We start from the raw sequence: 27,856 nt of genomic DNA, 5'->3' as shown, positions 1-27,856 counted from the left end.
GACGAACCGCGGTAGACAGGTGGCGCCAAACCAGCACAAAGCGGGAGGGAAGCAAAGTCCGGGGCCGGCCGCCTCCCCAGAGAAATGAGACTTCGTCTCTTCTCCCTCCTCCAAATGGCCCTCAGACTCTCGTCTGGGCCGAAGCAAAACTCCTCGGAACACCTCTGTACAAGACACAGAGACACGGAGACACATACACACAAATACATAGACTGTCTTACCTCCAACTGGCTGTGAAATTGAGTCTGGGGGGTGCCATGATCTCGGTGGGATCTCCAAATGAAAGACCCTCGGACCGAGGAGTCTCTACAAATCAGACGATCCCCCCCAAAATCACTCAATGTCCAGTCCAGCTGATGCAAAAACAAGAGGTAAGTTTATTATGGGACGTTTGTGCAAACGGGCCTCCCAGTCCGACAGACAAAGGAAAAAGCCTTGTTCCTCTAAAGCAGGCTTTTTTTAATAGGAGAAAAAACCATAGGCTTTTAGGGGTTTGGGTATGTGACCAGAGTCACAGATCCTTTGGAGATCTCTTATCTTTGGGGCTGGATGGTCTCCTGACTCAGTGGGATAGTCTGTTCTTATCTTCATGACCCTAGGGCAGGGTGGCCCTCTAGGAATTCTTGGTATTCAGTTAGGTTGTCTTGTGGCCTTGTAAGGGAGTTATTTCTGCCAGCTAAGAAATTCCAGGGGCTCGGGTCATTGTGACCTTGGTTAGGTTTTTAAGTCAGGTCTCCCTGTTCTTAGGGTGAGAGGATTGTTTTTCTTCTAAGTTATTTCTTTGTTAATTCTAAAGTCCTTCACTTTGACATCCCCACACATCCATAACTGAGGAGAAACGCCTCCAAAAGGCAAGGTGGAGAGGCTAGGTTTAAAGACAGTGTTCTAATTTTCTGTGAGCACGCCTTTCTCTTTCCAGGGACGTTGGTGTCGCAGGCTTGCCAGACGGCGTGGCCTTGTGGAGCGGAGACACCACCCACCGGAACTGATTGAGGGAGGCTGCATTGTGCCCAGGGTAGCAACCAGCTCTGAGCTAGCCTGGGAAGCCAGTGGGTCTGTGGTGAGCAGCCACCAGACCAGCACAGGAGCGTTCACCTGAGGGGAGGGGAGGCCTGTGGACCTGAGGTGACTAGCCACATGCGCAGGAGCTTCCATCTGAGGCCTGAGGTGGCCACAATTCCCCACGAAAGGTGCCATAAGCCCAGGAGCATCCATCTGAGAGGAAGCCTGTAGCCTGAGGCAGCCATCCCTGCCTGCTGAGGGCCATCACTCTAAGCCTGTGGCTATGCCACCGGTGTTGATACCTGCTTTCCCCAGGACAGCATTGGAAGGGGAATTGACATCTACACTCGGGAAGCGCAGTGAAGCACACCTGGGTCTCTAGGACACAAGAAAGAGGGGCGTCTAACCAAGTTCCAAGTCCATAAGGCCCTGCTTTTTCGACATTGATACACTTAAGTTCCTCAGTTTTTCTTGCTCAGGGATTCTATTATTTATGGCTGCCACCAAAACTTCGAACTGTGATGAGCATTTCAGTGTGGAGAAACTAAAGGAATGGTCAGAGCCGGAGTCAGTTTCTTTAATGGAGGTAACATAGCATGGCCTTTTCTCCCTATATTTTCCTTCCCTCCCTCTCTTTTCATAAGAAGCAAGATAATTTTATTTGGAGCCAAGTGATAGATTGTGGGTTCACTGTCAAGACTGACAGAGGGTCACTTGATTGGGAGGACTTAAGGTTTTATTTTTGAGATGTTATCTTTCCATGAGACACAAAATCTCTCAAGTTTATGATCAGTTTGGCCTTAATCAAGCATATATTTCCAGTATTAGAGCATTGTTCTTGGCTTAGATTAGATATGCAGAAGTATTCTGTGAGTGGGAGTGCCTGGGTTCAAATCTGCTATCTGAAGGAAGGACGGCACCAGCTGGCTGCCGGGTGGGTAACCCGGGGAGGTAAATGACTCAGGCCAGAGCTTGCCCTTCCATGTCTGGTAATGATTTTGCTCATGGAGCTCCAGGTTTATAGAATTCTTTGGTTTGCTTCATTATAAAGAAAGGTCTTGAGAATTTATCTTGCCCCCATTTGCGATGGTGGCAAGAAAAGTTGCAAAGTGTGAGTTTACTACTTTTGTGTTTGTGAACAGTTTCCTATTCTACAGAGTGAAGACTATGCTGTGAGATACAGGCGTTAGATTTGCACTACTGATACTGGAATATTGCCCTGGGACTTGTCATTCCAATTGTTCCTTCAGAATTTTTGACCTACCATTCCATTTTGTTTTAAGGTTTTAGCTAGAGAAGACATCGATGAAGCTGTGCATGCAATATTGTTCAGAGAAAACTACATTGTAAAGGTAAGTGGCTTTGTACTGTGTTCTGGAGGAGCAAGAGTTGATGTTGTCATGCCCTGCTGCTGTGAAGACAAAAAAGCTTATGAGAGCAAAGATGTGTGTTGGGTCAGAGAGTCAGGGACTCTACCCACAGTCACTTCACCCATCACTTGAGTCTGTGGTCAAGCAGAGCGTAATGGCAGGACGCAGACATTGCTGCTTGCCTTCTGGCGTTTGGGAAGCAAAATGAGAGGGAAAGAAAGGGCCAGAGTGTCAATATTTTCTTCAAAGGTGTGCTCTGGGTAACCTCACTTCCTTTACCCAGCCTGCCTTCTAAAGTTTCTACCACCACCCTGTGACCCCATCAACTGGAAACACAAACTAACACATGAGTTTTACACTCATAGAGACTCATTGGCAGGCAGGGTGAGGTGCTCCTGATTTACACCTTTAAGCTATGTAGATCTGAGATGGTGCCGCTCCCTAGGGATCACTAAAACTTCCCACATTTTATCCAGATCTGCCCTAAGGAATCCCAGGGATTGTTTTAACTATTCCCCCCCTTGACTTGTACTAAATGGAAATTATTTTCTAATAAAACTTGCCTCTTTTTTTCTATTTTCCCACACTGTATTGAGCTATATAAAAATCAACAGAAATTAATTAGTATTTAAAGGGTGATGACCAATTAAGTTACTAATAATCACTATGGGGTTAGCAAGCTTTAAAGGAGTTAATTTCCCTCGGAAAGATAGTATTATAACAACACATTGACATTTTTATTGTGATTTGAATTTACAAAGTAAATAGACATTTGTTCTCTCTCTGAAAATGTTTGTTGAGGTCACTGTAAGAGATCAGTGGGCTAGGCAGTAACTAAATTCCTTACCCGTAAATTCTCATTGAGTATTAGAAGTAGCCATGGGGTTAACCTCCTTTCATAGGCAGAGAACAGCATCAAAGCAAATCCAGTGTCTTTGCTCTTCTAGCTCAGGCACAGATCTTGGGATGGTGAAGCCTAGACATAGCATGCATGACTGGATGACATTTTAAAAAGAAATAAGAGTCTGGTGGGTTAGGAAAGGCTTAATTGAGTTCTTGAGTTGGATAACAGTTTGATTCGAAGGCCCAGGATGATTTAGAATTTTCATTATGCATTTCTTGTCAGTGTTCTCAAGTTCTCTCTCTGAAGTTTATTCTGTGTTATACTTATTTGGTGTGAGGACTGGGCAGTGTGAATGGAGAGCATAGGAATGGGTGTTTTCTCTCTCACTAAGAAAATGATAAAAGTGGAAAATTTTGAAATTTGTCTTGTTTATATTACTTTGTCAGAGAATGGATAAGTATTTTCAGCACCAGGCTTTTTTTTTAAGGAAAGAAGAAAAGAGATAATACATAGAAAATGTGGCACAGCCTCTCCAGCAGAGAATTATAGAGAAAGTAATTTCATACAGACCTGGAAAAAGCCTAGGGTAATAGGAATACTGCCTAAAGCACCCAAATAAACCGGTACTGGATTTCATTACTTCTTTACTTAACTATGATGTCATTATTTTCTTTTCTCCTGTTGTCCTAATGTGTCCAGGTCATTCCATCATTGTCATGTCTTCCTACTGCTGCTCACAGCTCCAGGTGTAAGGTCTGTATGGAGATAGAGGAGGGAGGGGAAACTGCAGGGGACTCTGTACCCACTCCTTTCATCGTGAAGCAGAGTCTCCAGCATTCCCTAGGCTGACCTTTCAGTTCTCCTTACCAGGACTGGGACAAATGGCGAGTCTGAGTTCTGAGCAGGGCCAGGAAAGAGAATTCTAGACTCTGTGGCAGGAAGTGGATGAGGGAGAAGGGGACTGCATGGCGATACAACCAGGAACCATTAAGCTTAGAAACAGACAGCTCTTTTCCTTGTTGTGTCTTACAGAACAGCAACACTGCAGTGTCTTAACTTTGACGACACTTTCACTTTGAGGTCAGGAACCTCTTCAGAAATTTATGTCCTTCTTCTTTGCAGTAAGAAACTGAAGTCTGCTGACTTTGGGTGTCCTATGCGATCTTTGTTTTTTGGTTTCCTGGGTCTCTCAACCCCAGGTATATGCTAGATATATAGAAGAATTCAGATAGAACGTTAGGTACACTGGACATCATCAAGTATACTTATGAACAGGGTTGCAGAAAATGTGTATTAATCAATACAAATGTGTATCAATTCCTAAATGTCCTAAGAGCTGGAACTCAAGATGTAATCTAAGTGGGTTGAAATCAGAATGTGATCTCTCAGGTCTGCAGAAGAAGTAGAGAAAAGCAAAAGAGGCTCTCTTTCTAAGGCTTATGGTTAGGGGAGGAAATCCCCTTCTAACGGCCAGCCTCAGTGCCTCACACACCTGACATAGGCTTATGCTCCTCAGCCTCATGCCTCTCACCATTTTGAGAGCAGTGGGCAGTGTCCCAAGGAAGACTTTTCCTCCCAGGACTGGTTAGGAGCAGTGTCTGTGCTCCTAAAAGCATGAGCTGGTGCCTCTCATAACTGAGTTGTCACATGTGTGATTTGTCTGTTCTGGACTGAGAAACCCATGAGAACAGAACTTGGCCTTGGTGTAGCATGGAATAGCTGAGCAAATATCATTGGCTGTTTAGTAAACTACAAATAGAAGGTGTCTCTTCCATGTAGGTAGGCTCCCTTCTTTCTCTTATCAGCATTTACAGTCGGTGAGACATCCCCACGGGTGGCAGGTTCTCCCATGGCACTGTGGGCTGACATCATTCGTGAGTCTTGACCTTGGCTTTGGCGGAGTAAGGACTCCTGCTGTACTTAGGGCCAGCTTTGAATAGCTTACTGTAAACAGCAGTGGAGACCTCAAGATTCTCTTTTTCTCCTGTAGACAAAAGCTTCTCCATTGTGTGAGTGTCTATTTCGAAGACAGCAAGAGCTCCGAGAAGCAAAAGGAACCAGTTACCAACAGGGCACAGGTGCTTTGCAGCCAGAGGCTGTGTCATGGTAGACACAGCTAAGTGTCAAACATCCCCACCCCCAAGAGGGCAGGAGTCATTTTTAAAGAGTCTGATTTTGCTCCTGTGTCTTCCTGTAGGGAAACAGAATGACACACAAAAAGAACCTAAAGGAACCGGGAAGGCTTCCCTCTTCAGCAGATCACCCCAGTTCATGCTCACTTCCCATGCCATTGTTCTCAAAGAGAGGCAGAGAGCCTCTTCCCAGCCTGGCACATGCAGGTACAGAGTGACCAGATAAGTCGGCTAGCGTGAGCTCTGGGGATTCTCCCAGAAGAGAGAACAAAAAGGAAGCATATGTGAGGGAAGGGTATGGAAACTGTTGGTGGTTATTGAACCTGGGTGGTAGATTTAGAATATATATGTGTGTGTGTGTGTGTGTGTGTGTGTGTGTGTGTGTGTGTGTGTGCATATACAATATACAAACATACATGCACACATACATGTACATTGGTTTTTCAAGACGGGGTTTCTCTGTGTAGCCCTGGCAGTCCTGGAACTTACTCTGTAGACCAGGCTGGCCTCGAACTCACAGAGATCCACCTGCCTCTGCCTTCCAAGAGCTGGGATTAAAGATGTGTGCCAGTACCACCCAGATAATTTGGTTCTTATTTTATTCCTCTTAAAGTAGTTCTCAGTTAGGACTGATTTTTGTCTGAATCCCTGGAAAAATTAATGCTGCTTCAGTTGTTCACATCTATTTGTGTTGTGTTCTATTCCTGTTAGTTTCTTTCACCTTTTTTGTTTGTTTTTGTTTTGTTTGTTTTCACTTTGTTTTTGTTTTGTTTTTTGGCTTTTTGAGACAGTATTTCTCCGTGTAACAGCCCTAACTGTCCTGGAACTTGTTTTGTAGACCAGGCTGGCCTCAAACTCACAGAGATCAACCTGTCTCTGCCTACCAAATGCTGGGATCAAAGGCAGGCACCACCACTGCCCAGCAAGTTTCTTTCACTTTTAAGACCTTTTTTATTTTAACACAAACAGTTATATAACTTGTCAGTGAGTAAGAGGCCTTGTCTTGTTCTTCCCTCTTCATCCTCCCTTTCAGCTCCATGTCCAGCCACAGCTCTATTAGCCTTCTTTTAGTCTGGCCCTTTCCACCCAACAGCTTGAATGATCACTTCCCAGATGGAAAAGCTTGCCAGTAGTTTCCCACAACCCTCTCAGTAGAGTCCAGTTGTTTACTGCCTGACTGCTGCTACCAGCCTGGCTAAAAGGCTAGAAGAATCCCTTTTTCTTAAAGCAAAGAAATATATAGTAGCCACAAAAATGTCTGGGTTAAACCAACTGTGTACAATTCCCTGATCTGCCAGGCTGCTGTGTGTTTTGTCCCCCTGTTGCCTGGTTTTCTAACCCAGGCAGGTATAACACCTCCCAATGGCTGGGAGGGATGATTAGTTTATTCGATAAATGAGGGATGAAGAAAGAGAAGGCCTGTTTCCTTTGTAGGAATGAGCAGCAATGGCAGTGACTCTCTGTGAGGACATGTCCAGCAGGTGCCCTGTTTAATGACGGGAAGAATGGAAGAGAGCAATATGCTAGGGGGCCGTTGATTGCAAAAAGCAGAGTGAAAAAGGGGAGAGGGCTAGAACATTGCAAACCCCTTATATTATATAACCAGTAAGAACACCAGGCTGTGTGAGGGACCACTATGGCCCCCGTCCTTCTCTGAGACTTCATGGTTCTCAGCATCTCTTCTGGAGAAGTTGCTTCGCGTATTCTTTTTCGGTTCTGTTCATGTGCTGCCAAGTAGATGTGCAGCTCACTGGCCTCCTGGTGGCCCTTCTGTTCCATCCCAGAAAGGTCCCATGACTCACCTGACAGTTGTGTTAGCCTGCTTCATTTGAGGCTTTTGGCTTAGGAAAGGCTTATTTATTTAGCTCCTAGTTTGGAAGGATAAAGTTTGCAATCAAGTATCCTCAGTTTTGTTAGGGTGGCAACAACATGGCAGGAGCTTCTGTAGGATAGACAGCTCAGGAACTGGGGAGATAGAGGAAGGAAGAGACCAGGGTTCCACAGTCCCTTTCATCCCCAGACTCTAACTTCATCCTTTAAAGGCCCGAGGCACTCCCAATACCACTACTTTTGAGGCCCAAACTTTCCCTTATGGACCTTTAGGGAACATTATCCCAAACCGAGCAGGTGGACAGGCAGTGGCGATGTCTAGCCAGCCCTTCCTTTTCACAAAAGGAATATCGAGTTCATTCGACAACTTTTGAATGGTAGAATTGTTCGTGCTGAGTTGAGATTTTTTTCCCCCTTCTTTCTTCTCAGTTCTGAAAAACTTGTCTGTGCATCAAAGTCACATCTGTCCCAGGAAGAAGAGACCCCCAACCTAAGCCAGCTTGCTTCCGAAAGGCAGTTCCATTTCTGGAAGCTCAGCCAGGAGAACAAGGAGGCTGAGAAGAAGGGTCCAGTAAGCTGCGGTCTGGGAGTGGGGCTGGGTGGACGATGTTTGCAATACCCACTGCACAGTGCAGCGAGACCCAGTGCGAGAGCCAAGCCTGGCAAAGTCCATCCCTGCAGAGAAGTGAAAAGGTAGAGGCGGCTGGCAGTGGTCACTCTGCAGGGAGATGCTTAGTGATCTAATGGGTGCGGAGCAGGGAAGGGACTCAGAAACACAGTGTATGCAGGTCCCTGAATACAAGTGCAGACCTGTCTTTACAAGGTGAGGGCCAAGAAGACTGGCCAGAGCCGATTCACCAGTCACTTCAGCTTCCTCTTTCCTGAACCTTCGTTCCTGACAGTTTTCCTCCGTTTACTATTCACTGAAACCAGATTGACACAGGATCAGACATTTTGTTCTTAGTCCAGTATGGAGGTGCACACCTGTAAGTCTAGCACTTGAGAGGTGAGGGCAGGAGAGAAAAAAACTGTAGACCAGGGGCCCTCTGTAAGAGCAGCCAGGGCTCTTAACAGCTGATACATCCCTTCTGCCCCTGGTCTACAGCACCTACACAGGGACTAACCACATTCCAGTTCCAAGGGATCTGATGCCGTCTTTTGGCCTCCGTGGTTACTGCATGTAGTGCACAGACATACAAGCTGGCAAAACACCCATGCACATATAGTAACATTTTTTAAAATTAAAAAGAATTTGAGGACAGCCTGGTCACACAGCAAGACCATATCAAAACATTACCACCATCAGCAACAAAAATTGTTCTGAGTTCAGTTATAATGGGAAATTTTAAAAATGAAAACATAAGAAAACGAGATGGGAGTGTGTAAAATGAGATTTTACATACTTAAAGGGAATTTTCCCAGCACAGATTTTTGCATAAAGGCCTAAGGATTTATGGGCTCCTAGCCTCTGTCTCCCTCCTGTCCCCCTTTGAGACTTAGTCACTGTGGTGATATCTTGCTTGTACAAATAAAGCCTGTCTGGGGCTCAGAGAATGGAGCTTGCCCCTAGCTAAGCATAGAGGTCTGGAGGTCTGTACAGACAGACAGGAAGTGAGGTAACTGGGCAGAAACAGGATATAAGCGGGAGAAACAGGAAATCGCTCTCTTGTCTACTGAGATGCTTAGGAGGTAAGGTGTGCTGTGGCTTGCTCCTTCTCTCTGATCTCTCAGCATTTCCCTCTATATTTGACTTCAGGTTTTCATTACTTAGACCAATTAAGAACTCCATTTACAAGTCACAGAGCTTAGAGCCCCTGTGACTGCCGCACATGGCATGTGCATGCTCCTTTGCTCCGCCACTTGTGGAGAGCCAAACGGGTCTTTCCAGCTTGAAAACTCAGAAGTTGTTATAGCCTTTCTTTATTGTTGAGAATTCTATACATACATACAATGAAGCATCATATATACCCCGATTTCTCCCAACTCCCTCTAAAGGGCTCTCAACACAGCCCCTTCCCCCAGTTCATGTCGTTATTATCGTCTTGTCCTCCTCCTTCTTGATAACCCACTAAGAGCAATTAGTGATGCCTGTATGTGTATGGTTGCGGGCCCATCCACAATGTGTGTGGAACCTAACATGGACAACACATTAAAGCAAAGACAAAGCTTCTCCCTCCCTCAGCAGTTATAAACTGCCAATAGCTCCTCAGTAAGGCCTGAGGACTGGAGACCACCCCCCAATCAATGCCAGAATTCTGGCTGCATTGGCCTTAAGTACCACAGTTACTGTGAGCTTATGAGGGCTACAGCCATGCCAAGAACACAGCATTCCTCCCAATTATCAATCAGGTATGCATGCATGCATATGCGCGCACACACTTTATATATATTTTGAGAGACTCACTATATAGTTCTGACTGTCCTGGAACTCACTCTGTAGACCAGGCTGACCTTGAACTCACTTGTGATCTGCCTGCCTCTGCCTTTCGAGTGCTGGGATTAAAGGCAGACAGCATCACTGTCCAGCTGAAAATAATAGATTTTATGTCAGGTTGGAGGTGTATCTTGATGTTTGCACAGAATCTTGGGCTTACTCCCCATCGTTGGAAAGCACACAAATGTGTCTATCCCTAACACGGCTGGCACACCCAAGAGCATGGACCTCTGTGATAGAACCAGGAGTGACTGGGCTCTGAGTCTCACTCAATGATGTTCAAATCTTACCTATGTGAGATTTGCTTATGTAGTTCATTTTGTGGAAGTACTTGATTTGAGAAAGGCTTGCAGAATTAGGTCTAAAACGACTCTGTCTCAATAAATACAAAACAGAAATTCCTAATGTCATCACTGCCCTAACCTGCTAACAGTTTTCATGTGGGACAGGACTAAAGGCAGCACTTGTCTCTTCCTCTTACATTTTCTGGGCTAGGACCTGGTCACATGGCTGTCCCTAACTGTAGGGTGCAGAGGTGCTGAGGAAAGGCATCCTTGGGGGGTCTGAACACATAGAGGGGAGTGCTTTGGGGACAGTCACTTCTGTCATAGCACAAAGGTAGGTGGAGTTGAAGGCATGGAAAGGCTCATCTGAGAACTGCAGAAACCAACAGAGAAGGGCGAAGGGCGGCAAGCAGATTGGTCGGGAGCTGGTGTGAAAGGATAGAGGGCTTGGGTTTGGGTCCTTCCTCTCGTGGGAGCCTGCTTAATCTGTCCTTTTCTTTTGTGAACAGGTTTTAGGGACCCAACCTCCAAGACCACGCTCCTAGGCAGCAGCAGATAGCCGCCATTCGCAGGGGCCACCAGCTGTGGGAAGAAGGTTGATGACTGCAGAGCTCCTGGGGAAGCATCTGGCCTCCCTGAAGGGGTCAGCCAGGTCCGGGCTTCAGTAGTTATAGTCATACCTGCCTTCACACCGCACACATACTTAAAACACTGAGAACAGCAGTCTCTCCCTAGGTAGGAAGTGGTTGTAAGAACTACAGTAGTTATTTTTTAAGCTCTGGCTGTGAACTAGGAACTGTGTGGTGTTCTCATTTCACTGAAACACTTGACAGCAAGACCCCTTTATCATCTCCCTTGTACTTGGTGCTCAGTGGGGCTCTGTGCCTGGCTTGGGGCCAGTCCTGTGTCAAAGATATCAGGGCTTTATTCAAGTTCAGTCCTGCTCACACACTAGGGTGCACTTTCCTCACAGATAGTCAGGCATAGCAGTGGGGGTCAAATTGATAAGAACCAGGATCCCCTAGGATGCTCTGCCACTGTGGTGTGTGTGTGTGTGTGGGGGCACAGAAGGGGTCTTCTTATCAAGGGGAGACTTCTACTTGTGTGAAGACTTGGGCTCACATTTCAGTGGGGAAGACAACTTGACTTCCTCAGGGGCAGTTCTGGGTCACTAGGTAAAGAAGACAACTTGCTGGCTGTAACATCTCTAGTCATCAAAGTCACATGACTCAGATTCCAAGGGTTCCTGGGTCCCAACTCTGACCAAGGTGTCCTGACTGCTGAGAGCTAGGGACAATCACTCTGGTGAGGATTAAAGCGGCCACAGTCCTGGGACGAGCATGGCTGTGTGTAGCTATAGCAACAAGCAGCCTCAGCTTTATGCTTGCCAGACTGCATGCACCACACATGGGCTGTCCGTAGCAACTCTTCCTGACTTCCGGGAGAGCCAGCTAGCAGTGGGCTTGCCCAGCAGGCTGTGCCTGCTCCTTCGAAGCTTCCTGTAGACAAGCAGGATGCTGGGTACTTCGATTTTGTGCACCAAGTAACAGCTCTTTTCTGTTTTAACTACTGGGTGTGTGGGCTCAGTATCCGGAGTCAGTAAGGGATGTGTTTAACATTTCAATACAGGGAACTGTGTTTTTCCAAGTGACTCTATTTAAACAAAAATGGGGAGAATGGATCGCCCTGAGCCCTTCTCAATACTCTAGCTGTTAGGAAGAAGATCTGAGACTTCAGCAGTTCAAGTGATTCTTTCAAAGGGTGAACTTGACTCTGTTATCTTCACTGGAGGAGTTTGTGTTAAAAAACTTAGTGAAATATTTCAGTATTCAAAAGCCAAATAAGCAGTGTGGTTATGGCTGTGACAGTACAGGGGACAGGAAGTGCTGGGGCTACTGGAGCTGCAGGGCAATAGATTTGCAGACAGTCCTGACCTTTGCACTTCACTCTTCCTTGAGGCCACCCCTGTCAGTTTAAGCATAGCTCCGGGGCAGTTCACCCACCCACAATAGTCATCAGTGAAATCAAGCCTCAGAGACCTGACAGAGATGCTGCACAAAAGGCTCTGGGCAAGCTAGTAATAGAGTTAAGATCTGGCCCTGCTCCAACCCATCCTTCAGGCTTCACTATAAGCAACTTCTGAAGGTAATTGTTAAAAGCCTTTCACACACAGAGCCAAGCTTTGAGAGAAGTTACATTCATAAACTTATACTTTTATTCTCTTTCTGTACATGTTGGCAATGATTAAAGCTTAAAGATGCATGTTCTATGAAATATGCAAAACAAGGAATTTACATAAATAATTTATACTTCAGAAAATTAAAGTTGAAAAATATTCCCACATTATTAGAGTTCACAGTATAGTTAAAGTACATCAAGCTTCCCTCCTTATATTTCAAACTGTATTGTCTGAGCAGAGAAGGATAAAATCTAATCAGAATAAAACAATCAAGTTTCTGTTTATTCAGTGCACAAGTGGATGCTATTTCAGTATCAGGCTGCACAAGCCCCAGGCTGCAGCACTTCATCCCAGCCCTTCACCTCCTGAGTGCTGTGACCCAGCAGAGGTCACATGTGTGGAATGGTTCCAACATCACCAACTCCACAGTGGACACATTCGCCAAGTGGTAACATCTGGTGGTCTGATGCCTCATTTCCACATAATACTTTTATAGCCCTGACAATGGAAACCCTGGCATCTAACACAGCCGAACATGTTAACACTAATACAAGGCACTGTGCTGTGGCGTCTGTTTATAGGAGAGATCATGTTTGCATAGATTGCTAGCAATTTAGTGTGCAATAACATACAGTCCCAGCGAGTGGCTTTGTGATGGATGAAGCCATGTGATGCTCCTCGGCCCCAGGAGAAGATAGTCTTTCATTCTTTAGACCCAGCCTTGTGGGCAGCTCCTCTGGTGCTGGCTTCTCCAGGCCCTCAGAGGAGAGTTTTTTGTTCAAAAAGTTGCAGGTCAAAGCGGACCCAAACTTCTCCAGTGGGGACTTCGTGCAGCAGCAGTCGGCGGGTCGTAGGGCCTTTGCTTTCCTGTTCTGTTCGAATTTTTGCCACTGGAACTTCAGTACGACCCAGGAAGTCTGGGGAGTAAACACTGTATGAGGACCAAATATCTTTGTACCTTCTAAGATTTAAAAAACTTGTCAATCAGGAGAGTCTGACACAGGATTCAAACTTTCAGACTGACTGAGTAGCTCGTTTGCTCATGGATCTTTGATACTGATCGGTGGACAGATGTACTACGACAGGCACCTGAGAGTGTTTGACCATCCATTGCTCACTAGTGTTTCCCTTATGAGTGCAGGTAGAGCCTCCCCAAGACACCCACCTCCTGCCAAAGTGAGCTGGCATGGCCTGTGTCATTTCCTGCAGCTGACATGGGGTACAGCACAGCATAGGACCCTGGGCACAGCCTCCAGATCCCAGAAAACTGAGAACACCTTAGGCCTCTGCCAAGTCATACTTACCATCTGGAGAAAACTGGTCCCTGTCAAACATAGTGAGACACAACACATCCTGGTAAAGATCCTTGATGAAGAACTGGCAATTGAAGTTCCACTTGGGATTTAGTGTATCTTGTAGAGTCCTGGTGGTATAGCTTTGGGAGCCCATGCTGATTTCACAGTATGGATTACTCTTCCCTGCTCAGAGACAAGCCAAGGACACATACAGTGTGGTAAGTAAAGAGGATACCAGGGCAGGGTCTGCAGGATGCTTCACCAGAAACCATGGCAGGAAGTGCCACTGCCTGGTGGGACACATTTACCTTTGAGTCTAGTAGCTGTATGGCCCCATGTTCCCAATGATGCCATAATCCTGGGGAGCAAGTGTATGTTCCAACAGCAGGGCTGTTCCCCATAAGCCCAGGAAGGTGCCCATGTGGCATGCTTTGTGTATTTTCATGTAGTAGCAATCAAGATGGGGGGTGCTGGCTCTTATTGGGAATCAGTGAGTGATATTGGTCCAATAAATAGCTTATCGTCAACATCAGAAAAACTGCCTTTTAAAAATTAGCCATCATTCCATATTCAAAAGAGGTGTACCAGTAAGGGGCAGGGTGTTCCCACATGTGAACAAAGCAACATTTACCATTTGGCTTGCAGGCTTTTAACTCTGTAGCTTCGATGACATGTACCATCAGACGCCCAATGCCTGAAGTCTTTTGAGAACGGGCTACAAAAGAGGAAGTGAGTTGTGTTAATTTCTCTGAGAATGTGGACAGCACCACAGTGAAGAAGCAATGCTGTAGGGCTGTGGTCTGTGCTCGCACATTCTGTCTCTGATCCTGGAGATGGAACTCCATGTTAAGGGCATGTTCTGCCAGCGGCTAAAGCTTCCAGCCCTCACTGTGTCATTCTAATGAATTTGACCACTAGCCCTAGACTAATGCTATTATTATCTGGTATTGCTCTAATGTTAGCAGTTTAGCATTTGGTTGCTTCTCCCAGGCTGTGTCATCTGCTAGGGATGCCTTTCAGGCTATCTTTGCTCATCTTTCAAGATCCAGGCTAGTCTCGGTCACCTCAGCCTCCTTTCCTCTCTGTACCACCAGCCTTGATGGAGGGGCACCCCACAGCATGCTGGGCCTGAAATTCTGTACCTCACTGTTCTCCTCTGCCCAGGAGAAGCCACTGTGTCACATGGATTGCTTACTAGGCTTAGTAACCACATAAATGCCTATGAATAGTAATACTAATTTTTAAAATGCATGCTGTTTGTTCAGTATTTCTGGCAAATAACATTTACTGGTTACTTTGTGTTAGGCATGTGCTAGAGCTTTACATGGATTATATTTAATTCCATAATTGCCTTAAAGGTAGTTTCCATTTTATAATAAGGAAAACTGAGTCTTAGGAAGGACCATATGCTCAACTTATAGGTTTTCAAAAGACAGGGTTTAATTCTAGCCCAAGTTGCTGGCCTTGAACTTGAATCCTTCTGTTTCAGCAACCTGACTGTTCAACTCAACAGTTTTCTCCCTTTTGTTTATTTTGAGACAGAGACTCACTGAGGCGCCCTGATGGGCCTGGATCTTGGTACATAGACCAGGCTAGCTTTGGACTTACAGAGAGACCTGCCGCCTCTGCCTCCAGAGTGGTGGGACTACAGGTATGTGCCATCACACCTGGCTCAGAGTTTTTAAATGGCAAGGTTAAAAGGTAAACATCAGATAACAAGTGTGAAACACTCATCAAAACTTCAATTACTTTGTGTTGGTGAGCAGTTTTGTTTCATGTTTGATCTATTTAGAGAGGTTCTAAAGCGATTTTAATGTGATAGAAGTGAGTCAGTCGTGTGTTTATGCTGCTGGCAAATGTGAGATTCAGCCAAGCAGACAAAAGATCTGAAAGCAGAAAGGATGCTTGGTGTCTCTGGGCATGTGTGGTCATCCCACCTTTTCTCCTTCAGGGTTTTTGTTTGTTTGTTTTGTCAGGTTATTACTAGGTATCCCAAGCTGCCTGGCCCCAACCTTCAGGGCCTTTTGCTCCAGCTTCAGTGGTGTGTAGCCTTGTCTATAAGCAGTGGCCTGCTCCCTCATGTCCCCATGTCTCTACCATGGAGCATGTCATTCCCTGAAAGCAGAGCCTGGCCTGATAGTCTCTACAGGCCCCACTGTGCACACCACAGGGCCTAGCACACAGCAATAACCATGTCTAAAGGATTGTACCCACAGAGAATGCAGAACAATCTACACAGACAACAAGAAACTCAGGAAAACCCTCGATTTGCACTTTTGACAAATTAAGAGATCATTGTGTTTTATGAAATGATTCAATCATTGATTTTTCAGTAGCAAGATTTTAAGATAGTGTCCATTTAGGAAAAGGCAACTTATACATACCTTGAAGAGCACAGAACAAAATAGGGGGAAGAACCTGAATAAAAAAACACATAAAGAGCTTCGGCTTGAGCAGCAGGGGCCTGAGTGGGAGCATCGGAAGGGAGGAGGGAAGAAGGGAGGCAGGCTTCCACTGGGTAGAGGCTAAGGGGAGACAGAAGATGGGGCCTGGCATTTGCATGGAGGCTGGGAGCCAAGGATGCTTTCCAAAGGTCCTTTAGAACACTGAGCTGGCGGATGATCTGTACTATGAACAGAGGACTAGTGTGACATACAGATCCTTCATCTCTGGGAGTCAGTTGTGACTTCAGAAGCAAAGTCTGAAGAATAGTGCAGACTTGGCCAGGGCTGCTAGGAGGTGCCATGAAGGAGCCAGAGTTTCAGTTGGACCTTAAAGAATGGGAAGAATCCTAAGGGGCCTGGCAGTGGGCTGTGACATGGCAATGGGGGAGATAATGGGAAATGGGGCTGGGTGATGGGCAATGCTGGGGATGAGCCTGAGTTTGGGATTCTTAATTTGGGAGGCCAAGGGGAAGATGCTGAGGCAGGAGGCTGGCACACAGAAAGGGAGAGTAGCCCTGTCAAGAGAGGAGGCTGACGGAGCCCATGCAAAGAACATAGGCCTCAGGCGGGGGCAGAAGAGCTGCTGGAGGGGGCTTGTCTGGAATGTTGGGATTGTGGAGAGTACCCACAAACCACTGCTGAGCCTGGCAGGAGGATGAACCCATGGGAGAGATGTCTGTGGGGCACCATGCTAGGAGAAGGGTAGATTCCCAGGAAGAGGGGAGGAAAGAGAGCTGAGAAGTCAGATGAAGCTGTGCAGAGGAAACTCAGGACATGAGGAGGTAGGGCGGGGAAGGTGTGTGTAAGCACAGGAAGCTGGAGCAAGGGATGGCACAGTTACTAGTGTCCTTGAAAGTGCCATCTACATAGCAATGGGGGAAAGATGTATGCCAGAGAGTGGTGGGGCTGAGGTGCTGGAGGTGTCAACTGGGCCCAGGGTCCTAGAGGCCAGGATGGTAGGGGCAGGGGCTTAGAGGAGAGGAACAGAGTGACATACCCTGCAAAAGGACTCAAGTGGGGCAAGACAGGCCATGCCAGGGTGAGGCTGGTCAAGTTTGCAACACCTGCAGTGGGAGGGGTACCCAGACTCTTCTGCCATCGTCTGAATCCATCTCCAGCCCTCACTGCAGGGCAGTAGTAGGTGCTTCTAGGGTTAGACTCAGTTTGCCCACACACCACACACTGTGGTAGCTGTTCCTACCCACCAGAGCACAGCAGGTACCTTGATAAGCCTTTTCCCGTTTCTTCTTCTCAGTGTCAATGTACTGCTCTGAGGCAGCCTTGATCTTCTGGACCCAGGCTGTCCTGGAGGAAAAGCAGAATGGCAGCCATGAGGACTGCCAGGCACCACCTGGGCTCACGCCCGGCCCCCAGCCCCATACCATTGCTAACCTTGGCTTTAAGTATGTTTAGCAAGTTTCCAGTCATACACCTAATCTTAGTCCAAGTGATAGACTGGACTGCTAATTAAAGAGAGCCGAGACTTGCTAAAGAAAGCTTTTGACAACACGGGGCTCTGTGAGGGACTGGGAGTCCCAAGCTAGAAGACAGGACCACACTGATGGCAGCTCAGCATGGTGGGCAGTTACCAAAGAACTGTGCAGAGGGAGGGACAACAGCATCCCTGGGATTGTCATCAGAGGCACTTACCCTGGAAGCTGCACAGGAAGGAAGCATGGCTGGTGGGCATATGGCAGGGAAGGCAGCCCATCTGGCCAAGCACAAGTCTGCAGCCCCCCAGGGAGATTTTAGTGCGGACTGAGGCTCAGACCTACCATTTGGGAGCTTATGAGGAGACAGAAAGCAGGTAACCATTAGTAGACATGTGACCAGTGACTAAGCCAGGGCCTACTGTGGGGCTGGAGTGCAGACACGTGAGAGGCTGGGTTAAGAGTCAGCAGGACTCCATTGTGAGTGGACCTGGGCTTATGGCACAGGGACCTGTTCAGGACAGGTCACACGTGGTCAGGGCTGACCTTTCATTAATGTTGTCTGTTCGGAGGGTGTACACCCGATCAATGTGGGAAATGTGGAAGACAGGCTCGTCGCTGGAAGGGTCCGTGGGCAGCTTCACCAGCACTTCATTCAGGAAGATGGGCTGAAAGAATCAGGGACAAAATATGTGAGAAAATGTGAGATGGGACCACAACACTCCATCTACCTGTTTCTACAGAGTTCTTCTCAAAGTCCTGACGAGCCTATGGAAGCAGAGAGGGGCCTGGTGCCCAGGGTCTTTTACCCAGGAAGAAAAGCAAGGCTGTTTGGCAAAGGCATATACCCAGGACAAGTCAGTGTCCCTGAGCTGGGGACAGGAGCTCTGAGCACCTGTGCTGCTGATGTGACAGGCTCTGCACACTGTCACCTGGCTTGATGTCTTGAGTTACAGAGAGATGAATGCTGGTTGTGGCATGGTGGTGTCCTGTTTGTCACAGCAGCAGATAGCTGAGGTCTGGCACACAGGCTTCCTTCCCTTGGGAAGTGGCAAAGGACACTGAGAGCCACCTGAAGCAGGGGACGAGGCCACAAGGACAGGGAAGGACCAGGTGGGAGGCTCTGTGTGTGCTTAGGTCAGAACAGAGCACAGCAGGTGTTGGAGCTCACCGTTTTATACATTTTGAACTGAGCACTGGACTTGGAGTTGAAGAGTTTCTCAGAGCCAGAGGAAGCCGCGAACTGCCTGACCATGTAGGTGAGCAGCAGGAAGTCGTTGAAGAGAAACCCATGCAGTTCTTTATTGCTCTTGGTCTTATATAACTTCCCGCTGTGCAAAAGCTTCCGGGGACCCAGGCAGTTGGTGAGGGAGTTGAAAATAAGTTGCTTAAAGAGAACAAAATGGCACTTTGTAACTCTGAGAGCAAATAACCCCACTGCCCCTAGGCTGGTGTCCAGCACCCAAGGTTACTGTGGTAAGATTTTCTAGGTGGCAATATAGTTAAAATTATTCATCTTTCTAGAACAAATACACACAAAACTTCCTACTTATCACTTTCTAGAATTCCTTTGGGCCCTGTGAAAAATCAATAGTCGATTCTACTGGTTTCTATCAGTAAAATTCAAAGAACTCACAACAAAGACACCACTTCACAGCTCTTCCCAAGGCAGGAAAGCAATCCAAGGGGTGTTCTGCAGGGCAGGACGGTGATCCACACGAGGGAAGGTGTGGTGCAGATTCCCTACCCAGTACCTGCCTGATTCATCCAGCTTGGCTCACAGCCTCAGCCTTACCTCTGCCAAGCCTTCGCACTGCACATGTGCCTGGATCCACTCCAGCCGGTCTGAATTTTCTTTCTCCCGAACTCCCTCGTTCACCTGGGAGCACAGCTCCTCGGCTCGTTCAAGGGCCAGTTTCAGGGAGGAGTGGTCAACATGAGTCTGTGGAGTGTTCTCTAGGATCTGGAGGACAGTAGGCAGTGTCATGTAGGTCACACTGTGTCAGCCTGCCCACCAGGGATCTACTGACTCCGTTCACCCTGCCTTGTTGCTTATATGAGTGAAGCCTCATGTGAATACCCCACCCCCATGAGAGCAGAGGTAATGGCATCTGCCCTGGGAAGCAGAGCCCCACAGTCCTTGTGGGATCAGGGTCTGGTAACTACATAGACCAGTGGGTGACAGGAACGCTACGGATCTGACTGAGTCTTGATAATAGGCTTCAGGCTCACGGCTGCCTTCTTAGGTCTCCCTGATAATTTTAAGCCATTATCTTTTTGTTTTGGTTGGTTTTGGCTTTTTGAGTCAATGTCTCAAGATGGCAGAAAATTCACTATGTTGCTTTATAAAACCTGTATTCTCCTTAGAAAACATTCTGCCTCAAGAAGAAAGGCTGGCACCACAGTCCATGTTCTCTGTGGGTTGAGGATGCCTCCATAGCTAGAACAGGGTCTTTACCCTGCCCCACCAGCATACTGTGACCATGGATGCTAGGACAGTTCTGGGGGAGGCAGATGACATTAGCCTGCTTATACCTGCCCACTTTAGGACACTGGCCTTTAGACTACACACACAGGTGCCTTGGGCAAGGGATAGAGTGATCACTGCTTCCTGGGTGTCTGGCTTCTGTCCAGCCAGGAGGGTCCTGCTCCTGAGACAGCCACCCCAGGACTCACACTTCTGATGAGCAGGGGGTAGCGAGTGATCCTCTGCATGGGCTTCAGCAGAAAGCTGGACAGTGGCATTCCTTTACACCGTGGGTCTGATGCCAACTTCTGCAAAACAGAGATGCTCCAGATTAAACAATGCAAACACTGGGCAAAACTCCCGCCAGGGACACCGTCTAGATTTCAGGCTTGTTTAATGACAGGATCGGAAATGACACATGTCATGTTAGCAACAGGAATCTCTCAGCTCATGAGTCCAGCCCTGCCCTGCCTTGCTTCTCAGCTTTCTCATGCAGTTTTTACTGCTAGAACTGCTCTCACCTGGCCGCTTCCATACCCCCGCCCCTGGCTTTCTTCATGACTTCTCTCTCCTTCATCGTCTCTCAGTGTAGCTGCTGCCCCATGCTGAGGCCCAGGATCTGTAAGCAGCCATTCTCTGGAGCTCTATCATAGCAACATTACACTTCTCAATAGATGTCCCAAAGGCACCTCAGTCTCAACACACCCCACACGAGGTCAAATTCCCTCACAAGAGCCATCTTTCCTACTTCCATCTCTGAGTTACACTCACACCCAGGAGTTGTCACTTCCTCCCAACTGTCTGGAGGACAGCTCTTGATTTCCTCTGTGTCAACATGTCTACCATGCCTGCTTCATCAGAAACAACCGCCAATTGCTTGCTGAGAACTTACTGTGTGCCAGGCAATGAATGTATGAACCTTTGCTAGCACTGTCTCTACTGCTGTTTTTTTTTTTTTTTTTTCCATGTTCTTTTCACATTCATTTCTCAAGACCCAGGCCATGCTTCTCTGTGGCCTCTTTCCCCTGGGACCCCTTCCTCCTCTCTGTGACTCTTCTCTGGGTATCTAGTGCCTCTGGGCACCAGGACACATTGAGGGGGGATCATGCTTTAGGTGTCTCCATCAGAATGTCAGTATCAGTGGCCTGCTGGCAGAGCAGCTGCAGATGGTCACTAGCACTCCAGGGTGAGCACCTGAAGGGGTCGCTAGCACTCCAGGGTGAGCACCTGAAGGGGTCGCTAGCACTCCAGGGTGAGCACCTGAAGGGGTCGCTAGCACTCCAGGGTGAGCACCTGAAGGGGTCGCTAGCACTCCAGGGTGAGCACCTGAAGGGGTCGCTAGCACTCCAGGGTGAGCACCTGAAGGGGTTGCTAGCACTCCAGGGAGAGCACCTGAAGGTCACCAGCACTCCAGGGTGAGCACCTGAAGGTCACTAGAACTCCAGGGAGGGCACCTGAAGGTCACCAGCACTCCAGGGAGAGCACCTGAAGGGGTCACTAGCACTCCAGGGTGAGCACCTGAAGGGGTCACTAGCACTCCAGGGTGAGCACCTGAAGGTCACTAGCACTCCAGGGAGAGCACCTGAAGGTCACTAGCACTCCAGGGTGAGCACCTGAAGGGGTCACTAGCACTCCAGGGAGAGCACCTTTAATGACTAGGGAGTGATTTCCTGCAGTCATGGGCAGGACCTTTTGTTTTTAGATAGACCTGTACCTACCTATTTTGTTACAATGATATCTTTATGCTTTATATTTGGAAGTTGGGGTTATAGTTCAGGAGGAGAATTCTTGCCTATGAATGAGGAAGGGGCTGGGTTTGAGCCAGTGTCAAGAAAGAAAAAGACAAAAATTTAAAAGTAACACTTTGAGATACAATGTATTGGTAAAATTTGCTTTGATTTCATTTTTTTCTTTGAGGTACTAGGGATGGAACCCAGGGCCTTGTGCATATCAGGGAATCACCTCCTGTTGAGTTATATCTCTAGCCCTAGATTTTTTTTTAATTTTTATTTTTTATGGTTTTTTTGAGACAGGGTTTCTCTGTGTAGCTTTGGAGCCTATCCTGGCACTCTGGAGACCAGGCTGGCCTCGAACTCACAGAGATCCACCTGCCTCAGCCTCCCGAGTGCTGGGATTAAAGGCACGTGCCACCAATGCCCAGCCTAGATGTTGTTTTACATGTAAAAAAATGTTAGCCGGGTGATGATGCACACCTTTAATACCAGCATTTAGCAGAGGCAGGCAGATCTCTGAATTAGAGGCCAGCCTGGTCTACATAGAGAAACCCTGTCTCAAGAAACCAAACCAAACCAACCCCAAAATTTATGTATTTATTTGTAATGTGTGTGTCTGTATATAAGCAACATGTATGTGGGTCACTGTAGAGGCCAGAAGAAGATGTCAGGTCCCATGGAACTGCAAGTAGTTGTGAGCTGTCATGTGGGTTCTGGGAGCTGAACTTGGGTCTCCTGGAAGAGTATCCAGTGTTCTTAACCACTGAGCCCCCTCTCCAGCCTGTTCATTGATTTTAAAACAGATTCTTTATATATAGCCCAGGCTGGCCTTGAATTTATGTGTTTTTGCCCCAGCCTCTCAAGTGCAGGAATCACAGGCATATACCAGCATGCCTGGCTTAAAAACATGGCATTGCAGGTGTGTGAAGTCAGCTGCTGCATGGCCATGGAACTTGAAAACATTAGAATTGCAATTGTTATCACATTTGCAGCTTTTCTCTTCATGTTTACTTTACAACCACAGCATGGAACCAATCCTTTCCTCCTCCTCTCATTGGTTCCCGGGAGCTTCACAGACATCTGTGCACACGGCTGGTGCAGCACACCGGGGCCACAGTTACACCTGTGTAGGTATTATCTGGCTTCCTGTTAACTCCTTTTCTCCTACTTTCATTTCCTTCATTTACAAGAGACTTACCTAATTATTTAAAATTTTATTTTGTTGTATTTTATACATTTAAGTAAGCTCTTTTATTTTCTTTCTGGAATAAGATGATTATTAAATAAATATAATTTGTAAAATTAAGAAGTGATAGTATAATGGGGCTGGAGGGAAGGCTCAGTGGTTAAGAGCATTGGTTGCTCTTGCAGAGGACCTGGGTTTGGTTCCCAGAACCCATATGGCAGCTCACAGCCACCTGTAATTCCTCTTCCAGGGGATCCATGCCCTCTTCTGACCTCTGAAGGTTCCAGGCATGCATGTCATGTGGCTCACAGACATACATGTGGGCAAACACTCATATACACAAATTATTAAAAAAGAAGTAGTATTATGGATGTTTCTTTGGAAAAACAAAACAGCTGACACATAAGGTTGTTAAAAAACAAAACAAAACAACACAATACCTACAACAAAACTACTACAATAGTAGTATTGTAGTTACACAACCAGGATGTAAAATTATGGTTGCAGTGCCAAGAAAAAACAAGCTCTACCAGGAACAATACTGCGCAATCAGGAAGCTGCTGCCTTTGAGAACTGATGGGGACACACCTCTCAACTGCCGAGATTCCAGTGGGAGGTGAGCTGCTGCCTGCAGGCTAGGAGGAGGCAGAGACCCTGAGAGTGCTGGCTGGACATACCTGATGGGGAATGTACTGTGTTTGTTTATCTTATTGATTGTTAAATAAAATACTGTTTGGCCAATGAGACAGCAAGTAGACGGGACTAGGACTCTATTACTGGGAAATGTAATAGAGAAATGATGATCCAGACAGGAAGTGACATAGCAAGGAGACTCATATTTAAGCGAAGGAGAAACAGGAAGGGCTCTCTTTTCCCCTCCACTCCTGCTCCAGCAGTACAATGTGAGCCACCGGCAAGGAGGGATGCCAATAAGGCATCTGATAAGATAAGTCTTATAAAATATATAGATTTATGATAATTAAGACTAAGCTAACAGATGAGAAATCCTAGTCATTGGCCAAGCAGCTTTGAACCTAATACAAGTTTCTGTGTATTCATTTGGGCCTAACTCGGGTGGGCGGCTGGTGTAAAGCTCACACGTGGCGGTGGGGCTCAGGTGGCTTTTGGCAGAAAGATTTATCATAACAAATACCTTTAGAAATTCCTTGAAGTCAGTGTCCTCGTCTGTCCTCTGCTGTAGCAGGGTTGCCCCATTGAGCTGACAGCTGCAGAACCGGATGTAGGCCTGCATGTGGGACAGCTCTGCCGCCAGGATGTCCCCGACCATCTGAACAGGCATCTTCTCACCTCCAGTCTTCTTCCGCACCCGCAAGGCCCTGCAAGTAACTGATGGTCACTCCGTTCTCCACAAATCTCCTTCCTTGGCAATTAAAGGGTGAATGCCACAGACACCAATAGCGATGGCACCCGGTGCAGGACCTAGCATCCTTGGACACTGGGGAGGAAGGGGCAGTGGCATGGCCCAAAGCTCTGCTGGCTGAGCTAATCTGGGGGAAACACTAGCAAAGAAGAAAAAGGTACAGAACTCTACACATTTAGGTGCTTCCTAGGCCTTTAGAAGAGTCTTCAATTCACCCCAGGTTCTTGACAGAGTTCCTTTTGAGAGACTCAATTTGTTTCCCCTCATTGAGGACACATGCAAAAACGGCTTGGGAGCCATGGTGACTGGGGGTTGGCGTGAAGAACTGGTGTCTTCATGGTGGGCTGCAGCTCTGGAAGGGCAGGATGCAGCCAGGGTTAAACTGGCCAGCTGGCCTGGAACTCTGTGTAAAGGATAGAAAGCTCCCCCAGGACAGGAATTGCACATGAGCACTGTGCTGTCATCATCTGGCTGTGGCTGCAGCCCTCTTCTGCCTGCCACTCCCCTCCTGCGGAGCTACATGCTGTACCTGTTTGGGGACCATACACCAACACAGCTGTCCTTGCTTAATCAAAGCAGTTTTGCATCAGAGTCCTTTACTTTTCAATAATTACATAATTAGGTTACAGGGCACTTCTTAAAACACTAGTGGAATACAAAGCCTAAGGGAGCAGAATAGAGTCAAAAGTCCCCTTACTGAGCAGACCCTGAAGGGCTACAGTGACAAGGTCAGGCGACACCTGCACTCACTTCAACAGCTTTGTGTTGGACATGATGAGCTCCTTCCAGTTCACAAAGATCAAGGCCATCTCTGCTTCAGTGAGGAAGCCCGACTCTGCCATCCGTTTCTGGAAAACCTAAATTCAAAACATGGATGCAATTTAGCTTGAGTGCAGGTCCACAGCCATGTGTGCCTTCCTATGCTCTGACAGCAAGGCAGGGTACTTCTAAATAAGCAGATTTATGACTGCTAGACCTTTAAAAAGGTTATTGTGTACATGTGTGCATATGAGGGGAGAAAGACAGAGACAGAGTTGGGGGGGCACATGTGGTACAGTGTAGAGCACAACTTTTGGGGTGGCTTCTCTCCTCCCTGCTTTTGAGGAGCAGGGTCTCACTGAGCAGTTCAGTGTCTACAGGCTTCTGGGAGAGACTCCTGTCTGACACCCATCTTGCCACAGATGTGTGCTACTCACAGTCCCCTTGGGAGCTGACACTCCTGGGAGGTTGGTTGGGAGCAGGGGCTTTTTCTCCTAGGCCATGTGTCCAGGTATAGGGAAGTACAGAAAAATGTATCTCATGCATTCAACACCTGTCTGAAGGCAGACCAGGGCCAGGCTAAGTCTGGGGGATGAAGAACAGACAGTGAGGGGTTTAACTCAGTTGGGAAGATGCCTGCCTAACAGGCATGATATCTGGGGTTCAGTCCCCAGCACCACATAAATTGGGTATGATGGCAGATACTGGTAACCCCAGTGCTTGGAAGACAGAGGCAGGAGGTCATCTTTGGTTCCATAGCAAGTTCAAACCCAGTTTGGACTACATGAGACCTTGTCTCAAGAACAAACAAGAGTTTATAGGGAGTGCATGGGTGTGAAGAAAGCGGCATTCCCAGGGGAGGCGAGAGGGCCGTGTATGTGTGCAGGGAGCATAGGTGCTGCAGTTGACCGAGGGCAGGCCCTGCAGGCAGATGCAGACAGATGTGGCCCCTGCTCTACTCTGCTATCCAGGTCATGGCAGGGACAACCTGTCTGCCCGGGGGTGGGGGAGGGGGAGAGGATGGAGGTGAAGAAGGGGGTGCTCATATTCTCCAGGTGGTTTGTTGACTGAACGGCTCTTCTCATCTGATGGCCTTGGTACATTTCCTGGCAACCGAAAGCCATGGAAACAGAAATAGGGTAGAAGTATAACGTTGCCTTTTGTGTTTACACAGCTATTGTAAAGTGTTCCTCTCAGGAGGGCACTGTCCTCAGCTTAGGTGCCACTGGCCGCATGGACAGATACAGATAAAAATCACATGATTTGGGAAACCATTTTGCAACTGTGCCTGTTTGGTTTTCTAAGCTGACATAAACTAAGTAGAGGTATTGAAGCCAGTGAAAATGTCAGGTTTCCAAACGGCAGTGTAAACACAGGTAAGAACTGGAGTCAAGCCCACATGGAGGCCTTCACACTCTCCCTATGCACTGCCCTTTGCACTTTCAACTAGGCCATTCCTAGGTTCCCCTGCCCCCTGCCCCCACTGAGTGGGCTCAGCTGAGGAAGAGCTGATGCCTTCATCAGGAACCTTTAGCTTTCTGCCTTACCAGTGAGCAGAGGCAGTTTTTGTCACTGTCTGTGAGTCCTTAAATGGAATTGATGGTAAAACCTGTGTGTGACATGTGAGAGGCCCTGGGCTGCATCCCCAGTGTCGCAAAACAAAAGATGGCTCACAATGCTTTCCAATGACAGTGGTGGAGACAGCCACCCCCCATGTCTTCTAGGAGACAGTAAGCAACAGGCCTCACCTCGATGACCAGCTGCAGATCGTCCATGTACCGCTCCTCTGTCTGAATGAGCTCATGGATGTAGCCCTGTCTCTTCCTCTCTGTGGGCTGCATTGTGTCCAGGGCTTGGAGATCAGCACACCCTGCAGAGACAGGGCAGAGCTTAACAACACTACTTCAGTCCCTCATGGAACATGGACATTTCTCAGCGGATGTGCTGGCTTCGAAATGATTCTAAAGGACATTTCCAAAAGAGTGTCACACATTTGCAGAGAGCTGACGTCAGGTGACACTCAGTGTTCCTTGAGGTGAATTTACGACATCTGTGAAGTTACAGCAGGCTCCTCATTTCTGAGCAACAAGGAGAGAATTAAGGATTCTAGAAATGACCTTCAAAGAGACCAGAATCTCACCATCTCGAAGTTTTTGGAGATTGCTGAAATGACGAAATAAATTAGTACTTGATATCGGTGTTTTCCAGACTACAGATCATGAGCCATCACAGGGTCATCATCAACTTAGGCCCGACATTTACAAGAGAAATACTGTCTGTCATGCACATGGTGCTGGTCAGTACCGTGAAAGGCTTTGGCAATAAATTCATTTAGTTATAAACTTACAGAAAATACCATACCTCACTTTGAATTACTATTAGGAAAACAACAAAAGGCCTGAGAAATGTGTCTCTAGAGTTTTGCAAGGAAAGTTCTAAGGTTAGAAAAATCTCAACAAATCACTGAAAGAAAGTGGTGGCATCGAATACACCACAGGGTGCAGACATAGTCACTCAGATGAGTCACAAGCAGGTCACAGCAGGATGAGCCTACTGCCTTCCCTCTGCATCCCTTTATAGGCACATTGGAGCCTGACATCACAGCTGTGGATTTGCCTGTGCACAGTGACGGGGGAACTACCCCAGGAATCCCCTCGTCAGGCAAACAGTGGAAGCAGGCAGGTATTGCAAAACCACATGTGTAGGAGGCTGTGTAGTTGGATGGGGACAGCTAACAGATCAAATCAGTGTAGAGTTTAATCACACTAACTGGGTTTTGGCTGGTTACAGGAGGCCCTGTGGTCAATTAACTTATGATTATTATTATTTTAATATTTTTATTATTTCTGTGTAGGTATGCAATGAGGTCAGAGAGATATAAGGTTCCCTGGAACTTGAGTCACAGGTAGTTAGTTGTGAGCTGCCTAATATGGATGCTGGGATTCAAACTCAGGTCCTCTGTAAGAATACACTGTCTTAACCACTGAGCCATCTCTAAAAGCCTAATAACCAAATGGCAGCTGTAGATATTTTCTGTAGACCTCATTCTGTTTTTTTGATAAGTGTTATTGGATAACATTGCTGGT

General features: G+C 47.2%; 2 protein-coding genes across 5 annotated transcripts in view; one reads left to right on the top strand and one right to left on the bottom strand.

The window, feature by feature from the left end:
* Positions 1-732: 732 nt before the first annotated feature.
* Positions 733-12,359, top strand: Fam228a (family with sequence similarity 228 member A). Its single transcript, XM_027424573.2, has 7 exons — positions 733-1,588; positions 2,286-2,354; positions 3,916-3,969; positions 5,207-5,294; positions 5,414-5,555; positions 7,608-7,749; positions 10,406-12,359. Exons 1-7 carry the CDS (start codon positions 1,496-1,498, stop codon positions 10,439-10,441), a joined length of 624 nt encoding a protein of 207 aa, XP_027280374.1. The 5' UTR covers positions 733-1,495; the 3' UTR covers positions 10,442-12,359.
* The window catches only part of Itsn2 (intersectin 2), a 116,097-nt gene continuing 100,577 nt past the window's right edge, over positions 12,337-27,856 (bottom strand). For all 4 annotated transcript variants that reach the window (XM_027424570.2, XM_035448072.1, XM_027424571.2 and 1 more), the window contains exons 29-39: positions 26,519-26,640; positions 24,762-24,868; positions 23,784-23,967; positions 19,921-20,019; positions 19,040-19,207; positions 18,416-18,631; positions 17,791-17,912; positions 17,037-17,119; positions 14,002-14,085; positions 13,380-13,553; positions 12,337-12,992 (exon numbers count right to left, since the gene is read on the bottom strand). In XM_027424570.2, coding sequence (XP_027280371.1) covers positions 12,835-12,992; positions 13,380-13,553; positions 14,002-14,085; positions 17,037-17,119; positions 17,791-17,912; positions 18,416-18,631; positions 19,040-19,207; positions 19,921-20,019; positions 23,784-23,967; positions 24,762-24,868; positions 26,519-26,640 — 1,517 coding nt within the window. In that variant the 3' untranslated portion in view covers positions 12,337-12,834. The remainder of the gene's footprint in view (positions 12,993-13,379; positions 13,554-14,001; positions 14,086-17,036; positions 17,120-17,790; positions 17,913-18,415; positions 18,632-19,039; positions 19,208-19,920; positions 20,020-23,783; positions 23,968-24,761; positions 24,869-26,518; positions 26,641-27,856) is intronic.

Source organism: Cricetulus griseus, chromosome 7, assembly GCF_003668045.3.
Source record: "Cricetulus griseus strain 17A/GY chromosome 7, alternate assembly CriGri-PICRH-1.0, whole genome shotgun sequence".
Classification (NCBI taxonomy): domain Eukaryota; kingdom Metazoa; phylum Chordata; class Mammalia; order Rodentia; family Cricetidae; genus Cricetulus; species Cricetulus griseus.
The sequence above is the reverse complement of the archived record's forward strand: the minus strand, read 5'-3'. Positions and strand labels throughout refer to the sequence as shown.

Excerpts from the sequence above, each read along its gene's own strand:
- Fam228a (XM_027424573.2), top strand. The coding sequence starts at position 1,496 with ATGGCTGCCACCAAAACTTCGAACTGTGATGAGCATTTCAGTGTGGAG. Across the intron at positions 3,970-5,206 it reads CTCACAGCTCCAGGTGTAAG|ACAAAAGCTTCTCCATTGTG; the intron begins GTCTGTATGGAG and ends TTTCTCCTGTAG. Across the intron at positions 5,556-7,607 it reads TCCCAGCCTGGCACATGCAG|TTCTGAAAAACTTGTCTGTG; the intron begins GTACAGAGTGAC and ends CTTTCTTCTCAG.